Source organism: Poecilia reticulata, linkage group LG3 (genome assembly GCF_000633615.1).
Source record: "Poecilia reticulata strain Guanapo linkage group LG3, Guppy_female_1.0+MT, whole genome shotgun sequence".
Lineage (NCBI taxonomy): Eukaryota > Metazoa > Chordata > Actinopteri > Cyprinodontiformes > Poeciliidae > Poecilia > Poecilia reticulata.
In genome coordinates this window covers 33147223-33166223 of record NC_024333.1, presented here as the reverse complement: position 1 = coordinate 33166223, position 19001 = coordinate 33147223, and the positions used below count along the sequence as shown (strand labels likewise).

The 19001-nt window shown below is 35.5% G+C and overlaps 4 protein-coding genes across 6 annotated transcripts in view; 3 read left to right on the top strand and 1 right to left on the bottom strand.

Moving 5' to 3' along the window:
• Window positions 1-2415, top strand: part of LOC103462953 (low choriolytic enzyme-like) — a 23515-nt gene extending 21100 nt beyond the window's left edge. Inside the window, exons 5-9 of the mRNA XM_017303853.1 lie at window positions 634-754; window positions 1370-1548; window positions 1652-1733; window positions 1947-2071; window positions 2159-2415. Of these exons, the coding sequence (XP_017159342.1) occupies window positions 634-754; window positions 1370-1548; window positions 1652-1733; window positions 1947-2071; window positions 2159-2163 (512 nt within the window). The 3' untranslated portion in view covers window positions 2164-2415. The remainder of the gene's footprint in view (window positions 1-633; window positions 755-1369; window positions 1549-1651; window positions 1734-1946; window positions 2072-2158) is intronic.
• Window positions 2416-4087: 1672 nt separating this feature from the next.
• Window positions 4088-8200, top strand: LOC103462954 (high choriolytic enzyme 1-like). The gene is made up of 9 exons (XM_008406025.2): window positions 4088-4294; window positions 4467-4497; window positions 4574-4615; window positions 5540-5677; window positions 5787-5913; window positions 6475-6653; window positions 6752-6833; window positions 7574-7698; window positions 7790-8200. Exons 1-9 carry the CDS (start codon window positions 4241-4243, stop codon window positions 7816-7818), a joined length of 807 nt encoding a protein of 268 aa, XP_008404247.1. The 5' UTR covers window positions 4088-4240; the 3' UTR covers window positions 7819-8200.
• Window positions 8201-8314: 114 nt separating this feature from the next.
• On the bottom strand, window positions 8315-12077 carry LOC103462955 (high choriolytic enzyme 1-like). 2 transcript variants are annotated; one of them, XM_008406027.2, is made up of 9 exons: window positions 11970-12077; window positions 11828-11855; window positions 11695-11745; window positions 11329-11466; window positions 11101-11221; window positions 9826-10004; window positions 9658-9739; window positions 9390-9514; window positions 8315-9306 (listed from the first exon to the last, which is right to left on the bottom strand). In XM_008406027.2, the coding sequence occupies exons 1-9, from the start codon at window positions 12042-12044 to the stop codon at window positions 9230-9232; spliced, it is 876 nt and encodes a 291-aa protein (XP_008404249.1). In that variant the 5' UTR covers window positions 12045-12077; the 3' UTR covers window positions 8315-9229. The 2 variants fall into 2 exon arrangements, with proteins under 2 accessions (XP_008404249.1, XP_008404250.1); XM_008406028.2 differs by having other exon boundaries at window positions 8315-9303.
• A 2683-nt stretch (window positions 12078-14760) lies between these two features.
• On the top strand, window positions 14761-18700 carry LOC103462956 (low choriolytic enzyme-like). 2 transcript variants are annotated; one of them, XM_008406029.1, is made up of 9 exons: window positions 14761-14848; window positions 15008-15073; window positions 15383-15413; window positions 15920-16060; window positions 16173-16293; window positions 17234-17412; window positions 18000-18081; window positions 18167-18295; window positions 18392-18700. In XM_008406029.1, coding segments are annotated over exons 2-9 (738 nt in total). In that variant the 5' UTR covers window positions 14761-14848; window positions 15008-15019; the 3' UTR covers window positions 18393-18700. The 2 variants fall into 2 exon arrangements, with proteins under 2 accessions (XP_008404251.1, XP_017159404.1); XM_017303915.1 differs by having other exon boundaries at window positions 14842-14895.
• Window positions 18701-19001: the final 301 nt, after the last annotated feature.

Sequence of the window (19001 nt, the reverse complement as noted above, 5' to 3'; positions counted from 1 at the left end):
CCATATGTTTACGGTACTACAGAATTAATACAAAAATTTAAGAAAGAAAGGATGCATGATCTAATTTATAGATTCAAAATGGAACACCACAATGGAGTGATAGGGCCATACTTAGAAAACATAAAATAAATAAAATTACAAACTAAATCATAAAATTACGAGAATAAAGTCAAACTGAAATGAGAATTGTCGTAATAATGTGAGAATAAAGTTGTACGATTCTGACTTTATTCTCATAATAAACTCATAATATTCTTGTGATATAATGAGATTATTGTCATAATTTTATGTATTTTTTTATTGCCTTAGCATGGCATTAATAATCTGGTGTACCTTTTCTGTTCTTCATAAAGTAAGAAACTCATGTTATCGTGTGTATTGGCTTTCTGCTGGCGGTTTAACCACTCATGACTTGCAGAAGATAATTTAATCACTGCCATTTTCTCTGATATCTCCTCAAAGATTCTTTGAACACTTAAAACTGGATGTGGAAACAATTTAGCTGCTTTGAAAATGCATGTTTTTAAACATTGATGTACTCGGATACAAGTTACCGGCCTATTGCCAATTATTAGTTTTTCATCAGTCGAGAATGAAATAAAGTGATTTAAATAAATGTTAAATTTTCTGCAGCTCAAGAAGAACGTAACGTCATTCTTGGAGGACTCGAGAGCTTTGAGCTGACCACCTGCATTCGCTTCGTCCCGTACAGGAGCAACGATCGGGACTTCATCTACTTCAAATCAAACGAGGGGTAGGAACACACTGTTCTCACACACACGCAAGCAAACACACGCAAACACACACACACACACACACACACGCAAACACACACACACAGACACACACACGCACACACACATGAACGCACATGCACACAGGCATAAAATACTGGTACTTATATGGGAACCAATGACTTTGTGTTGACTAATTTTAGTAACTTCCTTTATGCCCAGTCATTTTCTCTAACACTAACCATCATGACTATTCCTTAAGCATAAATCAACCAAACCTCTAAACAATCAATGCAAACATTCGGCAGAATGAGCCTAAGAATCACATGATTGAGTCTTTATGTATCTAAGACAGTTCTGAACACACCTATAGCCACGCTTTGTTATGCATGYTACTGTTTTTCTTACTTTTTTGTGTGTAAAATAAGCATGTGTCTAAATTTAGACAATCTGGTTTCCCTTACATAACCAGCATAAAAAGAAGAATATCAGAAGTATTATGTGTTAGTGAGGTCTGAGTTTCAAAATGCAGGAAAACATTTAGAATAATTCTCTAAAGTAAGCGGAGTAAAACAAACACATCACCATTAACATTGTGGGTTTTTTTGTTTTGTTCTCCATGGGGAACATGTCAGGTGTTGGTCCTTCGTAGGACGTCAGAGGAGAGGACAGTTCATCTCCCTGGATAAAGATGGATGTTTGTCCCACCGCACAGTTCAGCATGAGGTTCTTCACGCTCTGGGTTTCCACCATGAGCAGGTCCGCTCTGACAGAGACCGTTACGTTTGGATTTATCCCCAAAACATCAAGCCAGGTCCACACTCCAGCTTGTGTTTTTACTGTTTCCAGATAGAAAATATTTATGGTTAAATGTTTGAAAGTAACTGATACTTTATTTTTTCTTGTCTGCTGCACAGGAGCAGAGAACAATTTCAAAAAAGAAGTGACCAACAACTTGGGAACTCCCTACGACTTCAACTCCGTCATGCATTACGGAAAGTGAGTTGCAGCAGGAAAATGTGATTTATTCAAACTCWTACAAAAGCTTGTAGATTTAACCTGGCACAGTTTTTAGTTTTTTCTGATTGGACAGCTTTTTAAACTTTTGGAAGAGGAATGTCTAACTGGAGAGCCATACTGAAATTAACAGCATAATTATCTTCAAGAATTATTCATACTTAATTCTAATTATATATTTGTGTCTTCTTTAAGATATGCATTCTCCAAAAATGGGTTGCCTACYATCATTGCCAAGTCYGATCCTACCTTGAACTGGAGGCGAGCCACTCAGATGAGTATCTACGACATCGCCCGCGTCAACACGCTTTACAGATGCAGTGAGTCCTAAAAATAGAGTTTAAAAGTCTTTAAAAATCTCAAACTGTTTTAGTAGTCTCTAAATGACCCTACTTTCTYTCTCTCAGRATAAAATCTCCTGAAGAAACAACAGCCAATAGTCAAGAATTGATCTGCTGCAAGAAAATTATCGGCTAAAAGTTAAACTGCAAAAACCAGCCTGCTTTTTAAAAAGATCTGGAGCCACCTGCTGGTCAAAGGTTGCACTGCATCTCATGTTAATGGGAGTTTTCTCACCCAGATTCATTAAAAGCTCTGATTTGAATTTGCTTTTTGCTTTTTACTTTGCAGAGAGGCTGGAATAAAATCATGRTTTTGATTATAACTGTATGTGTTTTTATTGATCAGCRTATTATCTTCATTRCAGAATTAAAGGCTTCTAGACATGGGTAAAATTAATCAAATTTTCTGGTTGTTTTTTAAGCTGTCAGTTGAATAAAGTTCAGCATTTGTGTTGAAGTTTCGATTACTGACTGTTAAGAATTAACAAAGTAACTGTTTATATTCACACCCTTATTCTGAAGTGGGTCAAGACTGATTATGCAGCTTTTTTATCCCCAAAAACCTTTTCAAACAARAAAAATACAAGAATAACATAAAAACACAGACAATGGAGAAYAAGATATAAACACAAATTCAGTAAATAAGGGCATTACAGAATATGTCAAWWGAATTTAACACATTAGCATTAGCTTCTGCTAAATACCAGGTGCAAAAATGGACCAGRTCCAGTAAAACATGTAACAGCAAAGTTCACATGGAACACCAGAACCAAACAACTGAAATATTGATCAGGAAATCAGWGTCAATACTTCAGACTCTCTCAGTCAAACTAGGAAACACATCAAGATCCTGAGGAACTTTCTGGTTCTGACCAATGAACACATGATGGTCAAACAAACCGCAGGCGGYGGTGATCGACAGAAGAGTACGGCATATTAGGAGCATCGCAGAAAGGAAAAAAGAAATTTCCACCAAACTCAGAAATTTCCAAGTGCTTTTTAAGGATAATTTCTCAGAGTATTCACAAAATTTCTGAGTTTCTCCTAGCAAATTTTCAACTTTTCAAACTCAAAAATGTTCACGTTCTGTACACATTTCTTTATATTAATCTTAAAAAAAATTTTTTGTTTCTTCTAAAATTTTGACTTTTTAAAAATGTCCAATTGTTGYTGAAAATTTCTGAGATTATTCTGAAAAAAACTTTTCTAGCACATGTTTGACTTTTTAAATACGTCCTAGTTTATTTCTAGAAAATGTCTAAGATTATTCTCAAAATTTCTGAGTTTTGTGKCAGAAATGCACTYCTCCTTTATCTTCTGGAAAMGGAGGCCATTCTAACAGGAATGGCCTTATTATGCTGTCGTAGAAGACAAAGCARTGKYKMWCATTAAGAAAGAGCAACATCAAGAAGAAGCTTGGGAAATACCAAGAACCCAGAGAGAAAAGCCGGGCGTGTCTGACTGTGTCAGTGCTGGKGGRGCTGCTGCCCTGAAACTGGAGGGATTACTGCAGCATATTTCCGGAACAACCCTGGAGACCTCTGTCCAGAAAAGTGAAGTCTTCTTCCCCCCTGTTAATTTTTGGCTTTGCTGAATTTTTWACCTCATTGTCTTCAAAGCTGACAAGAAGGCTTTAGGTGGAGGTGGAAATGTTGCTCTAGGCTTATATGACCAAAACAAATAATCATGTGCTTCATGTGTTTCATTTTCTCTGGAACTGTCCAGTTTGTCTAAAAAAAGAGAGAATCAGGCAGTTTTAGCCATGTAAGGAAATGAGACAGCAGGTAAAAAATCCCCAAGAATCAGGTTAGYGTGTGAGTAGGAGTGTATTTACAAACTGTGYAAAGACGACACTGTAAGATTAGGAAACATGTGATGCATTAGATGAATCACTGTGAGTCACTTATGCTGCCATCATCTCCTGCGTGTGTCAGTAACAGCTTTACTAGTCTAGTTTACTTCCTATTTTTACTCTTCCTATTAGACAACGTTTTGGATTTATGATTGACCTTAAAAGGGCCTTAATACGTTTTCAGATGAGTTTATAAACTGAGAGGAGATGAAGATCAGCTAATTTCTGACTTGGTTCTTCAGACAAGCAGCTCTTTGTTTCTTTGCTTCAACATAAAACTTGTGAGGATCATCATCATGACTCCAGCTTTTATTTTCTTCTTCTTCCTCTCAGTGATGGATTTCTGTCTGGTAAGTTTGGGATTTCTGGTTTAATTTCCTCAGCTGTCAGAAACCAATTTGAAGCAAAAAAAAAAGCAAATATTGACAAACATACTTTCTTTAAAGAAAACATTAAAGCAGATTAGTCAACCAAAGGTTTATTAACTGGCTGTTAATGTGTAAATTTGTGTTTGTGTTGCAGAGTGCGCCTGCTGAAATGAAAAATCAAACCGGTGAGTTGAAATCAAAGCTTTACTCATGTAAAACGTAAATATTTCAAACCTAAAGATCTTCTGATTTCTCCTTCAGATGAATTCACAGACGACGGCTCAAGGCCCAAAGTTGACTTAGGTAAGGCACAGATTTTAAATAAAACTTCAAAGTACACAAATTAAACATTTATAGAGTGAGTGGAGGGAAAGTAAATAAAACTTCCATCTCTGATAAATAAATAAATTTTAATTAGAGAAATTTGCTTCTGAACATTTCTGTCACTTCAAAACACTGAAGTAATTTTGCTTAGGAGGACGAGTACAAATGTCCCACTTCTGCTTTTAGACTTTATGGCAAAGAAAACACTTCATATTAGATAAAAATGTTTAAAATTCTTATAATGATGTTGATTTTACTACATTAAATTACATGTTCAGTTTGGCTTCATTGTCTGTTTAGTGTCCTTGCACTGGTAGCTCAGAAATATCAAATTGCAACATTTTTAAAATTTTTCAAAGTTACCGTGTTTACACGAAAATAATTTATTTTTGAATGGTCAAATGGCTCAATTATGCTGCCAATGGACATGCAGTTACTGACTGAAGAACGTGTCAGGAATAATCCAAAAGGTAAAACCAATAATCACAGCTAAAGAAAAAAACCTGTGAGCAGGAAGTAAAACAAAAACTGACAGGAAGTGAAAAAACTTAATTTGGAATAAACCAACAACAAAAACCGGAACAACTTATAAAAACAGACCTGAAAGAACAACCAATGCAAAAACTATGAACCATAAATAACCCATAACAAAAGCCGCAAACCCAAACCAAAACACACAGGAATCATGTAAGTGTTTTTTTTACCATCTTATTTCTTATTTAATGGAAACAAATCAACTGCTTTCACAGTGAACATAGTTGAACAACCACAGCTGATCTTACTGGATTTGTTTCTTTGTCTTTGCTGACCATTTTACAGATTTATTTTATTCCTGTGTTTATTTTTACTTCAAATTTTCAATTGTACTAAAATTGATATTAATCTATTCTATTTTTGTTGCAGAAAATCTCGTTCTCCATGGAGACGTTGCCGTAACGAACACCTTTTTCAAGAATGCAGACCCGTGTACAGCCAGAGGCTGCAAGTGGCCCAAATCTGGCCGTTACGTCAACGTGCCTTACCAAATCTCCTCTGAGTTTTGTAAGCAGTTTTAGCTTTAATTTACAAACAAAATGTGATAAAATCTGTTATTATTAAGTTATTTTTAGAACCAAAGTTTTAATGGATGTAATTTTTCTGTTACCTGCAGCCCAGCAGGAGAAGAACATCATCCTCAGAGGCATGCAGAGCTTCCACCAGACCACATGCATTCGATTTGTCCCAAAACGTTCTGATCAAAGAGATTACATCAATTTCTTTTCTCAACGTAACGGAGGGTAGGAAACAAATGTTACTATTCATTTAAACTCTGCCGCTACTGGTGGAGGCGGCTCCATCCTTTGTTTCTGCTCCAGCTGCATTTCCATTAACCTTAAAATGGTGCAAATTGAAATTTAGAAAATAAATTTGCTTAATGTAAACATGACAATTTTGTATTTCGCAAACACTGGAAACACTTTAACCACATCACATGAGTCATGTTATCAGCAAAGGGATGTGACTACTGGAGCAAACTACAAAGAAGAAAACAGGAAGTAGTTGGAGGATGATGTCGCAGCATGATTTCAACATGAACAAGCTTATTCACATGTGAATTTTTGTATATGTCTTATTTAATATACACAAAAAATGTTCAGATATTTGTAAGGAAATACAGCTTGTGTCTCGTTCACAAAACAAATAACACTAATGACATAACGGTGCAAATTTCAATGTTCAAATCAGAACTTTGCGTTTTCAATATTTGTTGTTTTTGTTGCTCTCAGCTTGCAATGTTGAAACCTCTCTCTGTCTGTCTAAATATAACGGTATATAAAAGTAAGAGTGTCTTTGTGCAGGTGTTGGTCCTACATCGGCCGTCAGAGAGGGGGACAGTACATCTCGTTAGAGAGAAGAGGATGTGTGCACCACTCGACTGTGCAGCACGAGATTCTTCATGCTCTGGGTTTCCACCATGAGCAGGTCCGCTCCGACAGAGACAGATACGTCCGGATTCTCTTCAACAACATCCAGCAAAGTTAGCAGCTAAAGTTTTAACAGTTTATTAAGAAGTGTAGAGTAAAAATACTTTTAAATTCTGACATCTTTCAAAATTGTCTCTTGATTCATGAACAGGACAGAGAGGCAATTTCAAAAAAGTGCAGACAAACAACTTAGTAACTCCCTACGACTTTACATCGGTCATGCATTACGGCAAGTGAGTATTGCTGATTTAAAATACATCCCTGTCTGTTAAAAACGCTTTAAAAACAAATACCTTCATGTACGAAGATATTTCAACTTTTAAGATTTCTTCTTCTAAGTTAGATTAGGTTTCTCTTGAAAGGGTTTTCAGGTTTATCATGCATATACAGAATTTGAAGAGTCACAACTAAAATTGGTAAATTGAAAGTTTGCATTTTTGGGACAGCAACACAAAACAACAAATCAGTCTGTCTATTTTCCACAYAATCCCATCATCACTCTTTACCAAAACCCCAAGATGATTCAACTCTTCAGCTGTTTTACGTTTTTTGATTAAAGTGGAAAAACAAATGAGTACAACTATCAGGTTTTTGTTTTGTTTGCTTGCTAAAAGGACTMAATCTTATTTACATTAAAGGAAACTAAAAACTTATTGATGTCTTCATTTCTGTATTTGACAACAATATTTGAATGTATTATACTTTTGAAACCGTTAACCTGTAAATCCCAGATTCCACAATTTCATTTGAGGCTGAGTTTATCTTTTAAAAACATTTAAAAACAGTCCTTTTTACACTGACTTTTAACTCAGAGTTTTATTTCTTTTTTATGTTGCGTTGTCTCCCTGTTTCAGACAGTTTTTCTTGTGTTTGTATTTATTTTAGTGATCATTTTGTTGAATCATCGTCAGTTTGTTTTTGTAAAACTCTTTTTCCGTGGTTTTACTTTGCATTTGCTTGTGTTTTCTGTAAGATACGACTTCTCCAGTAATGGACGGCCAACCATCGAAGCAAAATCAAATCCTAACCAGAAGTTTGGAAACGTCCGTCAAATGAGCGCCAATGACATCACTCGTGTCAATAGGCTTTACGAATGCAGTAAGTAAAAAAAATGATAATAATAATAATAACCCTGTGTGTGTTCTCTTTATTGGTTCTTGTTTCTTTATGAACATCTTTTTTAACCCAGGCACCTCTCGACGGCAGTATCGCTACTGAAACAGGGCGTCTCAACGCACCAAATATGGAGCTACACTTCTGCCAAGTTTAAGATGAAAATATTTTTAAAAGTCTGTATTTTAACATTCATAAAGAAAAACTATGGCAGCTTTTTAAATACTAGTTGTTTCAATAGATTTATATGCTAGCTCCCCCTGCTGGACAAAGACGGTACAGCATTCAAATCTACGGTAATACATTCAACAGGAATGTATTAGTCAAAGTAAAAGGTTTAATAAATAACTGCCAAATTAATGAATAAAAACAGTTTAGTATTGTATATCTTTGTAATCTTGTACAAAGGAATAATAAAATTTTGCATCACAACACTAAAGTTCTTTAAGTGCTTTTTTAAAATATATGATTGTTTAAAGTGTGATGATTGTTTTTTCTTTTTTTATGCTGATTTGAAGGACTTTAAATTTAATGTTTTTGATTGTTTATTCAATGTTACATGACTCTGTGTTTTTGTGTTTAATGATAGAAAGCACTTTGAAATGCCTTGCTGCTGAAATGTGCTATACAAATAAAATTTGATTTGAAGTGACTCCATAAACATCTATAAAGTGTCAATATTAAAGGGACACATTTATAATAATGTAGAACAAAAAAATGACAACAGTGGTAACACATGACTAGACCTTCCTTCAAAGACTGAGCATGTTTAAAAACTCAATGTATTTCTTAAGCTGATGCATGAGCATCGTTGGAACTGACAGCAGGTTAAGGTCTAGCCAGTACAATGTTTTAAATAAACAGTCAAAACCACATATATGATGCATAAGCTTTGGCTTTAATTGTAATTTGTACAGAATAAATGATATAAAGGAAATGTGAAAGTGTAAAATGCTTTAAAAGCCATTAAAATGATATTTAGTTTTCTCTCATCATCTAACACATTAGGTTAAATGTAACATTTTACTTGCTCATATTTTTAACATAGGAATAAAGTGATTTTTTTTCTTTCAGTATATTTTCTTTTTTGTGACATAAAACATTTGACATTTTTAAAACGAATTATATGGAAAGCCATCAAATATTCTATCTTCAAGAGAGAAGGTGTGTTTTAAAGCCAAATTTTTGTCTCTGTTAACTGAGCTGTTTTTCCTAAATACTGAATTAAATTATAAACAGGGAGGCTTAATTATTTATCCCACAAATTAAAAATAACTATGAGTCAGATTTTCTGAATCAGATATGAAACATAAAAAGGAAAATGAGAGGATTATAAAGATTCTGGCTTGAGCATTTTAGATAATTTAAGCTGCAAAAGTGACCCAACAAGCCTGACCTGCTTCTTCCATTTGGCGTACCAAAGAAACAATGTCTAATGCATAACTGCTACTTTTATGAGTCAGTTATATATTAATAACCAGGGTAAATGTGATATATTTCTCTGATTGCATGTTGTTTATATGTAGAAGGGAAGTTGTTTATTTTTAGGACGTTTAGGCCTGGAGGCCGACCTCTTCAACCCAGGAAGTCCTGCTGAGGGAAGAATCAGAACCAAGTGACATTAGCATGTTTGAATGTCAACAGCATAATTCATTTATGCATTATGTTTTACTCACTGCATTCATAAAGTTTGTTGATGCGGATGATGTCATTGGCACTCATTTCCTTTGAATTTCCAAATTTAAGCTTTGGATTGCACCTGGCAACAATGGTTGGTTTTCCATTTTTGGAGAAGGCATCACTAAAAATAAGGCAATTATCTAGTTTACTGTTTCACATTTATGCAAATTTCTCTATTTGAAAAACAACAACTACACACAGCAGGAGAAAAGAAATAAATTTATATTCACATAAAGCAATAAATGCATTGTCATAAAAACTCACTTCCTGTACTCCATGACAGAGGTGAAGTCATAAGGAGTCCCCAAGTTGTTCGTCTTCTTCTTTTCAAAAGCAAATTTAAAATCTACATCAGAATTCAGAGCAGAGTTAAACCTTTACGCATCATTTTTACACAGGTATGTGAGTAAATTTTTTTCTTTGTGAACTAACTGGGTTCAATGTTGTCAAAGAGGATCCTGACGTAGTCATCTCGGTCGGACCGGACCTGCTCATGGTTGAAGCCAAGAGCATGAAGAATTTCATGCTGCACAACTTCATTGTAAACGCACCCTGATTTCTGCAGGGACAAGTACTGCCCCCCATTCTGACGGCCCACATAGGACCAGCAGCTAAAATGTAAAAAAACTAAATATTTACAGTGGCACAAAGTTTTGTACAGTTTTGTCAGAACATGACCTGTAGCAGTAAGAAGAACTGAGAAGGTGATACGTCCCAATCAAATCACACAAGTAAAAGTAAAAAGTTCAGCATAGTAAAAGTGGTTCTCCATAGAAGTGACCCAATTCCGATTTTTTTGCCSGGCAAACGACCTGAAAGTGTCCCGCATGCGCACTAGAGGGCACAATAGCGTCAGCATTCTCAGGGTTCTGCAAATTGCCATAAAAAGAAGAAGAGCTCAGTGTTTGCGGAAGTAAACATGGAGGCTAACGGTGGAGCTTAGCTTACATATTTGAAGTTGTTATCCGGCCGGAGCAACGTACTAACAACTTCATCCTCATTTAGTCCGTCATGGTTGTTGTTTTTCTTCCTGCTTGCGCGTATCAGGATGCAGAATAGTGAGATTTGTTGAGATTCAGTGACGTTCAGTTCAGATGAATGCGACCTGGACGTTAGGTTGCATTTGAATCGGATACGTATAGGATATGGGTCACGTTCGAAAAAGAATTCGACCTATGCTGTTCACACTGCCATGAAAAGATCGGATACAGGTCACATTACATCAAAAAAATCGGAATTGGGTCACCTCAGTCTGCAGTGCGAATGCACCCTAAAAGTACATTTTTAAAATAAAGTTACTCAAGTAATTGTAACCAGTTGCTAAATACATGAAAAATACATGTCTTAAATACATTAAATTTTACATTAATGTGAAACTTTAAAGTAATATCACTTTAATCAGTGATGAGAAAAATGTATAAACAATAAAAAATGTAGAGTTTATTTTAGTTTATAGTGTGTGATGCAGTATTGGTCCTGTAGTTTCTATAAAGTGTGTGTGTGTGTGTGTGTGTGTGTGTGTGTGTGTGTGTGTGTGTGTGAGAACCAAGTTTTTATTCACTTGTGGGGTCCTATTTAGTCTACAATATGGGGTTTTGGGGACCACTGCTCCTTGTGGGGACATTTTCATGGTGTCCCCACAAAAATCAATGTAAGGTCCCCACAAGTCATAAAAACATAACTGCGCGCGTGTGTGTGTGTTCCTACCCATCCTTAGACTCGATGTGGATGTAATCACGATGTTCCGGCTTCCACGGGACGAGACGGATGCAGGTGGATTGGTTGAAGCCCTGCAGTCCTCTGATGATAATGTCACGTTCTTCCTGAGCTACAGACCGGTGGGAAACATGGAACTTGGTGTAAACTACATGATAACAAAGAGAGCTAATTTTATATTTGTTTTCATGAGTTGAAGGTAAAACCAAAGATTCTTACAGAAATCTTTAGAGATGTAGTACGGCACGTAAACGTAGGGTCCTGATTTTGGCCACTTGCAGCCTCTCTCGGTGCATTCATCTGCATTCCTGCTCAAAGTGTTCGGCACTGCTATGTCACCCTGCAGCGTAGCTGTTTCTGCAACACAGCAAAAAGGAAATGCAACATGCATTATGGGGAAGTGTTAATGCTCTGCACTGTCTGCTTGTTGTGAAAAATGTGTCTTTTTAGCTGCAACATGTACTATTAAATAAAGCTAAACCACAAATTTACAAATTTGACTAAGCAAGTGTTTGTATCTGTATCTGCAATCAGGTTCCTTTTATTGTGACTATTTTGACTTTCTGTTTTGAAAAATGGTCTTACTCAAGTCAGCTTTGGGTCTTGGAACGATTTCAGAATCACCCACTGACTCATCTGGATAAAAACAAGTGAAAAAAAACAGTATTACAGATTTAAAGATCAATGCATCAAATGCTGGTGATTTTACTCCACTCACCATTTTCATAATCGTCAACGGGTGCACTCTGCAACACAAATACAAACTTTATCAGATCACTCTTTCTTTTAAAAAATCAGATTAAAAGTTCCTAAATATTTTTGGTTGCATCAAATTGTAAACTTTTCAAAACTAAACTCACCAAAGTGACATCTGCCACTGTGAAGATGAGGATGAAGAGCAGAGCTGGAGTCATGATGGTGACTGTGAAAGCCATAACTYCAGCAGTGATGGAAGAGAGGCTGACAGAAGTCTGAAACTGTGCAGCTGATGATCAGATCTTCTGCTTATAAGACGTTCACTCAAATCAAACACAGACCATTTAAGGCCAATCAGTCTGTCTTTATTACTGATAGGCTGAGTTAAAAGCCACAACATGTAAAACCTCAGTAAGAAAATGGTGCTGTTGCAAGAATCTTGCAATATGTTCAGGTCCTGAAATATGTGACTTCACCTTTACCATGAATGACTTTTTAAAGTTCGATGATTTTTCATACTATTCTAGCAGCAGCAAAAAAGTTTTTCTGTTCTTACAGTCCAGACTTCTATACTTTTCAGTTATTTGTCTCTATGCACCATTCACACCTCTAAGTTACATTTTAATGTCAGACAAATACAAGTATTTTTCTAAAACAAATAAATGTCAACGTAACTACCATAAGTAAAGTTCAGAATGTTTGTTTTGTGCAGTAATGGCAAAATGCAACATTGCATCTAAAACATTTCTACCAAGAAGATCAAAATCTAAACCGTCAGCCATGTTGTTTTCATCACCACCAAACAGAAAGTTGATTTAGCTCCTGCATGAATYGTCTCATTTCAAACCAAACATTATTTCAGCATCATAASAGGCTTGACCTGAATGTTACTGATGCCGCTGTGATGCACAAGGTGCTTGGAGGTATAAAGACTGTCCAACAAATAGAAATGTCTATTTTTTAATCAATGTGCGTTTTTTACAGAACAATTTTCTCCTCAAAACGTAGCACTTCTTCCAGTTTGGCTTCAAGATTTTATTATTTATTAACTCATTAAGTCGTGTCTTAGATTGTTCTTGAAAAACGAATCAGTCACGGCTAATTAGTGGGTGAACTTACGGCTGCACAGTGAACCCACTGATTCTTTACAGCAGACAGCCGCCCCCCTCTCTTGTAGGTACTGCGTACCCCCTCTAAATCTTTTAGGGGTACGCAGTACCCTGCCGTACCCCCTTACTTTCACCCCAGTATATGCCAGTACATGGTTATATATATATATATATATATATATATATATATATAACATTTTTAAATGCCTCCAGTTGACACTAGCTACGAGTTGTTGGTCCATATAGATAAAATTAATTGAACTGTTGGAGGGTTTCACTATTTTTTTAGTTCTTTATTCATTTGYAGCTTCCTGTTTGATGGTGACAGTTCTAAAGAAGCTGCACAGAAGGAAATACATGTAGAAATACATGAAGAAACAAAATTATTTGGTACGCTAAAAATAAAATAAAGAACTGCATCAAAAGATACTCAGGAAAAGTGGAAATGTTGTAAGTTTATACACTGACTTTGCTCATGTCCATAACAAACAYCAACAAGTTAAACATTCATTTTTATTTCTGTCCTCAATTTAGAATAACATTCTAGAGTATAATATCACCAAAAAATTCACTGACAGGCTTTTCTTTCTGACAACACTGGGAAGATCTGAGACATGCACAGAATAAATTCATTTAAAATTATTTAAATTCGTAGGTTGCACAGTGGTGCAGTTGGTAGAGCTGTTGCCTTGCAGCAAGAAGGTTCTTGGTTCGATTCCCAGCCCCGGTCTTTCTGCATGGAGTTTGCATCTTCTCCCTGTGTATAGTGGAAAAATGGTTCTCCCGTGGGTTTTCTCCAGGTACTCCGGTTTCCTCCCACAGTCCAAAAACATAACTGTTAGGTTAATTGGTCTGTCTAAATTGTCCCTAGATGTGAGTGTGTGTGTGCATGGTTGTTTGTCCTGTGTGTCTCTGTGTTGCCCTGCGACAGACTGGCGACCTGTCCAGAGTGACCCCGCCTCTCGTCCGGAACGTTAGCTGGAGAGGCACCAGCACCCCTCTCGACCCCACTAAGGGACAAGGGTGTAAAGAAAATAGATGGATGATTTAAATTCATATAATGTCACACAGCTTGAAGACTGAAATTTTATTGTTGTTGTTTTTAACCCAAGTAGACATTCTGATAAACTATTAGTTTCCTTCATCTTCTACCTGTGACAGAACTGTCGGCTCCCGCTGCAAACTGTAAAACTGAGTCATTGACGGCAGTGTTCATTTTTATTTACAGAAATTATCTGAAAGAATTAACTTTTAAAATACTGATTATATGTTTTAATTCTGAAATATTGCATTGAACAAGACCTTATTGTACCGTTTCCTTGTATTAGTTTGCAGGTCATTTAAARGGGAAGTTGCATTAAAGCTACACAGAACCAAGCAACAAACTTCAAGGATAATCTAACATGTTTTATTTCTGGAGCAGTGATGTTAGAAGAAGTTATATTTAGGTGAAAAAAGATTTCCTTACACTACAGCAACATCTGGAAAATTTGCTGGACGAATAAGCTTTAACTCCTTCCTTTAGATTTTTTTTACCTTATGTTATTAAATTTTGTTTTTTAGACTATATTCTTTTTAATATTAGTAAAAACATCAAACTGCAGCATTTATTTTCATTCATCTTTTGATGACTTCGCTTAGAAAAACTTGATCACACTAATTTCATCCCTAAAAATAATGTTGATTCCAGTGACCTGTCTAAACTCTGCTGAAGGTTCTGGTTTCTGGTGAAATGTTATTAGTTCACTTTCATTATTAGTTCCCTGTTCTGAAAATTTTACTTTCTCAGTTTTTTTGTTTTTTATTTTAACATTTTTTTCAAGCGTGGGAAAACCCAGACGATGGAGTTCAGCCACTCCCTGTGAGCTGCATAAAAACGGAGACGAGACGAACCTGAACTGCATCCTGCATCAAACTCCTGCAGCACCTGGAAGGTTCTCAGCTTCTCTATACACACCATGATAATGTCACTGAACTGATGGTTCATTTAAACGTTTTTTGCATATYMTTTGRAATGTTTTYSTATTCTTTGATGCATGTTTGTCACTTGGTACATCTTTGTGGATGAATCMCTGTTTGTGTTTTGACTTTAGGTCACCTTCATCATGATTCCAGCCGTCATCTTCCTCCTTTTGTTCTCAGTGACAAATGTCCTGYTGGTAAGTTTGAAATAATGAGGTAAAACTCAAGTTTACCTCATTAAAGGCAATGAGGTAAACTTTACCTTTAATGAGGTTGTAATTATTGAAAGTGAAAGACTAAGTTAAAATAAACTGGCATCTGAACCTGGGAATGAAACTCATAGTAGAAAAATATTGTAAATTTAGTGAAAGGGAAATCCGGGGTGAAAAACAGAACACTTCTGCTTTTAGTAGAAAAACTGCTAAAATTAGCCTTGAAACACATTTTTAGCAGAAAGATTATTGTCATTTTGATTTTTTGATTTTCATTTGTTTGTGTTTTTGCAGAGCACACCAATTGATGATGACAATGAATCTGGTGAGTTAAATAAAATCTGTGTTATTATATAAATGTTTAATAATTTTATTATTTTTCTGTTTTTTCAGTGGCATCATGTCTTTATACACGATTAAGAGAAAGAATGTTTTAGCTTTGCTAAAAGATAAATGTGCAATGTAATAACGGAATATTCACAATTTAAAGAAACATTTTTGATAAAGTTATTGAGAATTGTAGCAAAATTGCCCAAGATTCAGGTTGCCTTATTTACATTGAATGTGTGGTTTGCAGCAGAAAGAACAAAACGGTTTTTGTGTTACGCAAAATGTAGAAAACACAGATYAACACGGCTTGATGCTTAATGGGAGATGATCTAAGCTTTAGAGAAGACAGTAGACGAATTACACAAAAACAGTACTAAAAGTTAACTTATGTAAATGTAGTTGTTGCTTGGGTTTATTTATTTATGTAGAAGATGCAMAATTAAAACAGTCATTATGTTTATACTGATGTTGATTTTTGGGGGTTTTATGTTTAATTTGCAGTAGAAACCCCCAAGCTGCTTGATGACATCGCCATCTCCGATATTGAGACCAGGAATGCAGACCCATGCATCGCCAGAGGCTGCAAGTGGCCCAAATCTGGACGCTTTGTTATTGTGCCCTATTTGATCTCCCCTCGCTTCAGTAAGCAGAACCGATTGGATAATTATTTACATTAAGTAAACAATGTTGCCTTAATATTGATTTCATTCAACTGAAATTGGTAAAATATTCTCTTGACTGAACGTATCTGTAGCAAAGAAACAACGCAATTTCATCATTAATGGCCTAAAGAGCTTCCATGRGCGCACTTGCATTCGTTTTGTCCCAAAGACATCATATCATCGTGATTTCATCCGCTTCTTTTCAGGCACCGGGTATGAACACACACGCGCAAGCACACACAAGCATGCAAATCCATGTAATTGTATGCAAACTGTGGACTTTGTTTTAACTGCCATTCAGTTTAGCAGCTGTATTTATGCCTAAACCAGACATTTTTCCTAACCCTAACCTTTGCTAGTCTATTCCGGAGTCTAACCTTAGCCCAAACTTAGTACACTCCACACCTCTAAATGTGGCTTCTATGCTTAAAACAAAGCATGTTTAACATGTTTAGTGTATTTATCGACTTTGCAAAAATCCCTCACAATGAGCATTCATGAGGAAACAGTGAAAATAAAAAGAAGAAAYGTCCAGCAGTACCAATGTGCCACAACCGACTGGGGATTTGAGAATACACAGCATGCACTGCAAAACCCAAATGTTTCTCTCTAATTTCTATTGCAAATATCTTAGTGCAACTGAAAAACGATGAAATAACTCAGAAATTAGAAGCTCGTTTTAAGTAAATAATGATGAAACAGTACTTGTTCCACTGGCAGATTATTTCACTTGTAATGTGAAAAATGTTTTGTTAGAAGTGAAATAATCTGCCAAAGGAAATAAAACCTTTTCAACAATATTAAAGGATAATTTACTTAAAACAAGCTCTTTCATTAGGCTGAAAAGTTGKTTTTTTATTATTTCAAGTGTTCTAAAATATTTGCACAAGAAACTCAACCAAAAATACTTGGAAATATTTTATGTTTTTGCAATGTGCACATAAGAACACACAGACGCACTGATCCAGGAAAACTTTCTGTTAGAAAAGTTWTTCCAGCTCCTTAAGACAAACAGGAAGTCACAGTTCAGCCAACAGCTTAGCAGCACAACCACAAATAATCACGAGAAACAATAATTAAACTTTTATTGGGCTTCAGCCTGAGGATGTAATTATTTCCTAAAAATTTGTTTAAAATGTTGCCTATATTTCAGGTGTGCGTCCGATATYGGACGTCAGGGCGGAGAACAGGCACTSTCTCTGCAGAAAGGCGAATGCTTTTCTCGCTCCACATTGCAACACGAGGTTCTTCACGCTCTGGGCTTTGACCATGAACAGGTCCGCTCCGACAGAGACAAATATGTTTGGATTCTCTACGAGAACATTAAGAAAGGTAAATTTGAAGTCAAAAGAATCCATTTCATTATTCTGTACTTCACTTACACAGATTAAAATAAAGGTTTTAGCAAATTTGTATCTTTAAAACATACTTTATTCAATGATGCAAGTCCAGAGGATTGTCAAATGTCGTTCAAATGGTTCATTTTAAAAATATACATATTTCTATGAATAAGTCATTTTATCTCTGATATGGTTTAGATTTTCAGGAACCTGACATGTGAAGATGAAGTTCACAAATCATTTTAGTCAACTGTGTAAAGTAAAATTTATATTTTTGCTCAAAATGTGCAAAATAGAACCAGTCAGCTTAGCAGAAAAATGTGTATGTATATATTTTTATATTAAGTATATAGCATAAAAATATAAACATTAAATACCCAAGAAGTTCATTACTACAGGTTTTGCATGAATTAATAGCATTTTAGTTCTATTTGTAATATAGAAATTAAATAAAACAACAAACAGAAGAGAAAAAAGCATACTTGATTTGCTTTTTATAACTTTTACATCAATCACTTGACCATAAGTTTAACTAACAATTGTGACTGAATGTTTTCTTTGTTTTGAATTCCTGGATAGGAGAAAGGCACAACTTTGATAAAAAGAAAACTAACAACCTGGGGACTCCATATGACTTCACATCTGTCATGGAATATGACAAGTGAGTCTTTATGCGCATGCACGCAGTAATAAAGTATAAAGTTTGCTCTGCTTTAATTATCTTCACTGTATTTGTTCTTTTAAAGCATGGCGTTCTCCAAAAATGAGGAACCAACCATCGTTGCCAAAAGCGACCCAAAAAAGAAGTTTGGACACGCCAAACATATGAGCGTCAATGACATCGCCCGTGTCAACCGGCTTTATAATTGCTTCTGGTAAAAACAACAAGGATATATAAAAAACAACTCTTTGTCTACATCAAATCACTTAATAGTTTTTGTCTTTCTTTTGTTCTTTGTTTTTTTACCCAGACTGCACAAACTGAAGAGGTCGACCTCCTGCTGCTGCTGCTGATTTGAGGCCTCACACYAAAACGCTGAGCTAGCATAAATATATAATATTCTTCTTTCCTTTTCTTTAAATGAAAAATGGAAATCACTGTCCTGTCTGGTTCTGGAATATGTTTTTGTCACCAGGTGGATCAGAATTTCATTGCATGTCAGCTTTTGTACTTACAAACATCTATAATAGTTATATTCGCCACATTTACCTCCCTGCTTTTATGTTTTTGCTTTGATCATCAAAGAATATAATTAATTTGCATAATAAAGAAGCATATTTCAAAGAAAAGATGGTTATGGTGGAATCATTGTTTGGAATTTTGTTTGAAATACAGAGGAGGATTAGAGCCTCTGAAAATATATGCAGAACATATATTTTCACACACACACACACACACACACACACTTTCTTGTTTATAGACTTCACGGGGTCCGAAAGTAGAATGGTGAGTTGCGGGGCCCACCCTTTCTAAATGTCATAGATCTATGAAAAAAATCAGGCAAGTCTCAAAAAAATCTTGATACTAAAAATCACCTTCAATAAACACAATTATTATTATATTTGCAGAACATATATTTT

What these genes read in the sequence shown, in the direction of transcription:
- LOC103462954 (XM_008406025.2), top strand. Translation starts at nt 4,241, where the DNA reads ATGACTCCAGCTTTTATTTTCTTCTTCTTCCTCTCAGTGATGGATTTC. An exon ending in CTTCAACAACATCCAGCAAA is followed by an intron (nt 6,654 to 6,751) that starts GTTAGCAGCTAA and finishes ATTCATGAACAG; the next exon opens with GACAGAGAGGCAATTTCAAA. An exon ending in TCGGTCATGCATTACGGCAA is followed by an intron (nt 6,834 to 7,573) that starts GTGAGTATTGCT and finishes GTTTTCTGTAAG; the next exon opens with ATACGACTTCTCCAGTAATG.
- LOC103462955 (XM_008406027.2), bottom strand. Translation starts at nt 12,044, where the DNA reads ATGGCTTTCACAGTCACCATCATGACTCCAGCTCTGCTCTTCATCCTC. An exon ending in CTTTGACAACATTGAACCCA is followed by an intron (nt 9,740 to 9,825) that starts GTTAGTTCACAA and finishes ATTCTGATGTAG; the next exon opens with ATTTTAAATTTGCTTTTGAA. An exon ending in TCTGTCATGGAGTACAGGAA is followed by an intron (nt 9,515 to 9,657) that starts GTGAGTTTTTAT and finishes CCTTATTTTTAG; the next exon opens with TGATGCCTTCTCCAAAAATG.